Source organism: Limulus polyphemus, unplaced genomic scaffold, assembly GCF_000517525.1.
Source record: "Limulus polyphemus unplaced genomic scaffold, Limulus_polyphemus-2.1.2 Scaffold508, whole genome shotgun sequence".
Taxonomy (NCBI): domain Eukaryota; kingdom Metazoa; phylum Arthropoda; class Merostomata; order Xiphosura; family Limulidae; genus Limulus; species Limulus polyphemus.
Window position 1 is genome coordinate 2,921 of NW_013666118.1, and position 7,344 is coordinate 10,264.

Consider the following 7,344-nt stretch of genomic DNA (forward strand, 5'->3'; position numbering starts at 1 on the left):
CCGGTTTACTTCACCATATGTTAACCTAAACTAAATTAGGTATGTGAATAACATTTCGTCGAATTCATTACATTCATCCAAACCCGCGACCCTCAGATTGTGAATCCAACACCTTAACCACCAGGCCATGCCAGGCCCTGTACGTATACATGGTAGTCTGTTGACCTGGTTTATTAATTCGTTTACTTGTCCCGTCCAAACAGAATACACACACTTCCCTTCTTCATTCATGTTTATTTTTACTTTATGGAGTACAAGGTACAAAATTATAAGTACAATCTAGGCCAGTGGTTCTCAAACTTTTTCGTCCGCAAACCATATTCGGCGGAGCAAAATACGTCGCGAACCACGTATCAAGTCCTACCGCCTTCGCTTGCCACTTGCAAACCAAGTGCGAACTTTGTTTCACTCTACCTTTGTGAATTTTCAAGCTGCTGGCTGTTTCGACAGCTAATCAGCCATTGTTCATTAGTCCTTGTTCCAGTCTTAGCCTGAAATCCATAAAATATATTCGGTTCAACGGCTCCTTCTCTTCCATCTCAGGTTGTTTTGGAAGTATTGCTTCATTGAATTCCTTGTTGTACGTTTGACGAGTGTCTTCCAACGCGAGGCTTAGGGAACTGTGCAGATCTAATTTAACTTTGGGAACTGAAAATTCAGGTAGCATATACATCATAAGGATAACAATTCATATTTATACCTCATTTTATTTTATGGGTATGAAATTTTTGCATCGACTTTATACAACGTATGGAAAGAAATTAAAACATATATTATTTACAAAAGTGACTCATGACTACTATACATGCAACTTATAGCTTACAATTTTAACATCGATAAAGAAGTTAATCTCTTTTAATTATGCACATTTGTATTACAGTTGTAATTTTGTCTATTATAATGCCCAGTCTTGATAGATATGTACAACAATTATTATATAATTAAACACCTGTCCACTTTAGAGTGTTTAAACAATATTATCTGTTTAATGCCTGGGTTGTGTGAAAAGTAAAACAATAATATTCCTGAAAAACTCAAAACACTGACAACCCATTTTTATGTGTTCTACTTTAAAAGTTCCAAATACACTATAATATCACTGGTAAATCACTAACATTGGTAACACATAGAATAATAATCTTGACACACTCTCAACACAAAACATACAAAAGCATATACTATCCCCAACAAGTTTGCAAAACAGATATCAGAACACGTGTTTTCCCTCTCAAACTTATAACACAGATGACACTTGGACATGTTCTTTCCTGTTGAGCTTCTAACAGTCTGTATAGGTACCGCCATATCCATGAAAAGTTCCAACAAGAGTGAATCAGAATCCTCAATAGCCAGGGCTGTAATTAGATCACAAATCAGTCAAGAGATGGTGCTATGAGCTAAAAGTTTGTACTTGAAGAAAAAAAACATTTAGCCATTCTATGAGCCACTGTGTCATGGCTAAAAATAGATGTCAGAACTAGTAGTATATCCCTTCAAGCTTTCAATACCTAAAACATGAATTTGTGATAAATTTCATACATATAATTTTTCACTCTGTTTAAAAATCAATAACAAATCTTCTGAGTGAAAGAAATTTAAACAAATACTCATCAGCTTTAAATAGAATATTTTAAGAGAGCCAGTTGATTTTTTTTTTTATGTTTTCGATCTGTTTACAACATAATTTATATTTAGTTGTATTGACAGTGTTCTCAAAGCAGGTGAACTGAATGTCATACTTTTACAGATTCTTCAAAACAAGAGCAAAATGTTACACAAGCTTTTTCTTTATTGTTTTCATAATTTAATGACTATATACAAAACAAAGAGGATGAAGATCAATTTGTAGAATAGTGTTTGAACTGAGTTATAACAGCTTGAGGTTTGTTTGTAGTTAAGCACAAAGCTACACAATGGGCTATCTGTGCTCTACCCACTTCGGGTATTGAAACCTGGTTTCTAACATTGCGAGTCCATGGAAATATTGCTGTGCCACTATGGGCACAGTTGGAGGACAGAACTTGTAGTAATAATTATCTTAAATTCTGTTTTATCATAAAAGTGTAATAAAAAAAAAGAACTTTATACAGACAAAAAACTAATACTAATCCTACAAAAAAAATTTATGTAGAAAAAATAATTACTAAAATCAAAGTACTTCTAACTTCAACACATGAACTACGACTGATTTTGGGATAATTTCACAAAAGACACTTTCAGAATTCCCAAAGCACGGAAACTTTAATAAAGAATTTCAGTAAAATAACAGCTTTACTACATCTTAAATTTATACCTAATTTCTCAATTTGTACAATATCTTCATAAAGTCCAGTAACCAATTAATATAGTTACTCTTTTTAAGTTCATTCCCAGTTTTAAATAACTGTAACCATATAATATTACAAAAATGAAAAATTTCTGTGAAAGATAAACTCATGGATAGCTAGCTTGCAAAACTTAATCTACAAAGCATACATTATTGGGCATCTGAAGAACTTACTTATAAAAATAATAGACTTGTGTTCTTCACATAATAATAACACAAAACTAAAATAGATTGTAAAGAACCTCACAGGACTTACCCCATGAACTTTCTACAATACCCCAAATACTAAAAAAATGTATACAAAAATGCAATAATAATTTGTATTAAAAATCATTTCATTAAAGCTTCATGAAAATAATGGTTTATGTTTAAAATTAAACAAGATAATACAGATACTGATTTTTTAAAAATTAACTATCATCTTATCATCTGAAACTCATAAATACTTTTAGGAGAATGAACACATACTTCTCTGAAGAACTGTTTTCTTCCAAAATAATTCTATCAGCAAGTTTTTTTGTCTGAAACATGTATTTTTAGAGGAGTTTTGTATTTTTCATTTTTCTTAAACTAAACTTTTATCTTATGAAACTATAGTTACTGGGAATCACTCATTCCTGCACTTTTATTCCTGTATTTTAGTTTCCAGTTCAGGTTTTTGTTTCTTTCCCTTTTCTTCTCTTTCAGCCTTTTGTAAGATTTCTTCTTTCACTAACAGCTCTATAATCTCTCTCATTTGGGATCCACCAACTTTCACATTGTCCTTCCCAACCAATTCAATCACCTAAAAGATACATACCACAATGCCATAAATGTTGTAATTTTAGTTTCAAATGGAAGGCTTTATTCTGTCAGTGAAGTAAGAAATTAACATACATATACATAAAGTAAAAACTCACCCTAAACACTTACTATGTAACAAATAATTACATTTTTTTTGTGTTCTTATGTAAAATAGAGAATTATGTCTAACTTGGTCCAGTAATCACCAGATAAAAGTATGCACAGACAATCAAAGTAATATTCTAAGTGGAAAATATTTGATGAACATGAGCCCATTAGCTTTCAATGTATCAAGATACAAAGTGAAACAAACACAAACGATGATTACATAGTTTTCTGCAATTCTGTCAATTGGTTATTCCTCAAACCATTTCTTTAAAATGATTTCTCTTACAATAGTTGATATTTCTTGTATATTTTAAACTTCCATAGGATGTCTGTGAGTATACATGAATTTAACTGTTCTAGACTTTGGGTATGTTTAAGCATTTCCTTACAAGTGTAGTTTTATCTGTTACCAATATTGATAGTGATTTTTTCAAAGCTACAAGAAGTACAAGTTAAAAGAATTTAATACTGATTCAAAAAGGTATGTAATTATCTTTTTTTTCAAAACATCCAAACAATGACAAACTGAATTGAATATTTTTCTAATAAATATAAGAAACAATATGGGGTTTTCTAAAACTTTGGATTTTCAAATAAAATTCTATAGGAACAAATAAACTATTGATGAAAGTACAGAATGAAAACAGTCATTTAGTAATTCTTTACTAGTCTGTTTCTTAGCTGCTAATGGGTTGCATAATATCATGATATATTCTAATATTTTGTGTACTAATTCTCAAACCCACCAAAATTATTAGATTTGGTCATGCCTAACATTTAATAAACCAGTCTATTACATAAAAAAAAGAAAGCTTCATTGTTTTGTAATTTCTGTTTTTCATATACAATTCAAAACAGACATAAGTATTTTAGTATTAGCTTTAAAAGTCAAATTAATGCCACTGTTAACACACAAAATTACACAAAGTACAAAGTGAGTCAACTGAAGAAGGTGATGTGAGTTAATTTCTTATGAGATTTGAGAAGCTAAGGAGGAAAATAAAAAGACTAGCCAAAGAAGTTGGACAGGCCAAAGAGGGTGCTTAGATAAGCAGGGAATCTATACAGCACCAGACTTTATCGTGGAATGTGCTATGGAGGATAGGGCCACTTAGAATTTCAGTCCTCTAGAGATCTACATATGATTTGCTCCCTACATAATCCAACTTAAGTATTTGGTATGATCACAAGTCAGATTTATGACATGGTTGTGGTAGAAAGGAAATGTTACAGCATATCCTGAGTTCATGCCCATCAAATTTATCTGGTGACATGTACACCTCGCATCATAACAAGGTAGTCTGAATAATTGTTGATGCAGTCAGAGACAGAGCAGAAGGCTAATGAAGAAGAGGTATCAACTGGCTCCAGACAGTTCATCACCTTCATCAAAGAGGGTCTTGGGCCAGGAAGTTACAGCAGCAATCCACAGAGAAGCAGCATACTTTCCTATGCAAATGACTGGAAGATATCAGCAGATCTTCAAGGGGATGGAAATTTTCCACTTGAAATTACAGTCATTAACCTCTGGCTGGATATTGTTATCTGGTCAGCTATTTGGCAGAAAGTGATCTTTGGGGAGCTGTATCATTGGAGGATAAGATCCAGGAAGCTCATGAACAGAATTTTGCCAAATATGTTGAACTGTGGTCTATTTGTAAGGATAGAGGATGGAAAGGAGCAAGCTATCCATTTCAAGTTGGCTACCAAAGTTTCATTGCAGCTTCCTTTCATGAGTGAATGCGAGACTTAGGATTCAGGAGAGTGCAGTGAGAGGACTGTGCAGAAGCGCAGCTGAATCAGGCTTATCATGGATATGATCAAAGCATGTTCAGAAGAGTAGGTACTCTACAGATGAAGTGAAGAAAGCATGTCCATCTGGAAAGCTGAGCAAGTCCATTCCTTGAGGAAGTACTTAGTTTTAGAGGGCCAAAACTTCAATTGATAGGTGGCACTTTACGGATGAACCTGCTGGTGTCAACACTGAAGGCAACTACAATCTTCAGCCTTTGTGTATCGAATTCTTAAAGTAATTGTCTTTTATTAGTGTTTCTACCTTACAACTTTTTTCAGTCATGTTATTACAATAATTGTGTTTCATTAGTTTTTCTAATGTATGTCTCTTCCAGTCATTTTATTATAGCAGTTATCTTTCCCTAATGTTTCTACTGTACATATAATACATTTATTGTAATTCTACTTAATATACATATATATTTAATAAGTTTGAATAAACTGATAGAGAGTAATCTTCTACAAAGTTTGTTACACAGTTTCTTTGTGGAATACTTAATAAAGAATTGAAAATGCATTACTAGTAATTACATAATAATTGGCATGAACATGGAGAGTTTGACTATGTGCAATTAATTATTGTGGGTAATTTATTATGTAATGTCTGTGATAAATTAAAATTAAGTAAAAAAAAAAACATACTTTCTGAAATAATTGTATTGTTCATTTAGTCACTTCTTAGTTTTATTTGTAATTGTTAGTTTCTATTGATAACTATTATGATTTGACATCATGTGAAACATTATCTTGTTTGTAATTGATTATTTAAAATTTGAGATAAATTAATAACTTTTTCTCCTTTCTTTCTAAAAAATGTAGCTTAGTTAGGTTTCTCTGTTACTAAAATAATAACTTAACGGTAGTGAGTCTTGTTAAGTTCTTCTGATACTAACTTAACGGTAGTGAGTATAGTTAAGCTATTCTGTTACTAACCTAACGTAACTGAGTACAGTTAAGTTATTTTATTACTAACTTAAAAGTAGTTAGTCTAGTTAAATTATTTTGTTACCAACTTAACGGTAGTGAGTATAGTTAAGTCATTTTGTTACTAACTTAACGGTAGTGAGTATAGTCAAGTTCTTCTGTTACTGACTTACTAACTTAACGGTAGTGAGTATAGTTAAGTTATTTTGGTACTAACTTGACCGTAGTTAGTCTAGTTAAGTTCTTGTGTCACTAGCTTAACGGTAGTGAGTATAGTTAAGTTATTTTGGTACTAACTTGACCGTAGTTAGTCTAGTTAAGTTCTTGTGTCACTAACTTAACGGTAGTGAGTATAGTTAAGTTATTTTGGTACTAACTTGACCGTAGTTAGTCTAGTTAAGTTCTTTTGTTATTAACTTAACGGTAGTTAGTCTAGTTAGGTTCTTTTTTTACTAACTTAATGGTAGTTAGTCTAGTTAAATTATTTTGTTACTAACTTAACGGTAGTTAGTCTAGTTAATTTCTTATGTTACTAACTTATCGGTAGTTAGTCTAGTTAAGTTCTTTTGTTATTAACTTAACGGTAGTGAGTCTAGTCAAGTTATTTTCTTACTAACTTAACGGTAGTGAGTATAGTTAAATTATTTTGTTACTAACTTAACGGTAGTGAGTCTAGTTAAGTTCTTGTGTTACTAACTTAACAGTAGTGAGTATAGTTAAGTTATTCTGTTACTAAGTTAATGGTAGTGAGTATAGTTAAGTTATTCTGTTACTAACTTAACGATAGTGAGTATAGTTAAGTTATTCTGTTACTAACTTAACGGTAGTGAGTCTAGTCAAGTTATTTTGTTACTAACTTAATGGTAGTGAGTCTAGTCAAGCTATTTTGTTACTAACGAAACGATAGTGAGTATGTTTAAGTTCTTCTGTTACTAATTTAACGGTTGTTAGTCAACTTAAGTTCTTCTGTTACTGTCTTTTTTCCACAAGTCTTCCTGATGTTGTAATGTCATTCTTCTCATGTTTTTGAACGTATCTAGACACTTTTATATCATATTATAAACAGTAACTTCATACCAAATGTAGAGTAGGGGAAGTAAAACATAGAAAAGAAGAAGTCCCAGAGCCGGATATTGACTTGAATTAGGAAATGCAGCCGGTTTTACATCTGCAGTATGTATAGTAATTAAATGAAGAAGAAGAAAAAAAAAACCTGTTTAATGTTTCACGCACTCCGTGGCCACTAGAGACAAAGATACAATCTGATGTTTAATGTTTAACGCACTCCGTGGCCACTAGGGACAAGGATACACTCTGATGTTTAATGCACTCCGTGGCCACTAGAGACAAAGATACAATCTGATGTTTAATGTTTAACGCACTCCGTGGCCACTAGGGACAAGGATACA

General features: G+C 32.1%; 1 protein-coding gene across 3 annotated transcripts in view; it reads right to left on the reverse strand.

Moving 5' to 3' along the window:
* Positions 1-214: 214 nt before the first annotated feature.
* LOC106458748 (mitochondrial proton/calcium exchanger protein-like) overlaps positions 215-7,344 on the reverse strand; it is a 59,900-nt gene continuing 52,770 nt past the window's right edge. Inside the window, exons 11-12 of one of the 3 annotated variants that reach the window (XR_002610421.1) lie at positions 2,795-3,110; positions 215-1,355 (exon numbers count right to left, since the gene is read on the reverse strand). Coding sequence is in view for 2 of the 3 variants with exons in the window: in XM_022385052.1 (XP_022240760.1) it covers positions 2,952-3,110 (159 nt within the window). In the remaining variant the exon portion in view is untranslated. Of the gene's footprint in view, positions 3,111-7,344 lie in introns of all 3 variants that reach the window. The other 2 variants (XM_022385052.1, XM_013918287.2) reach the window with 2 other exon arrangements.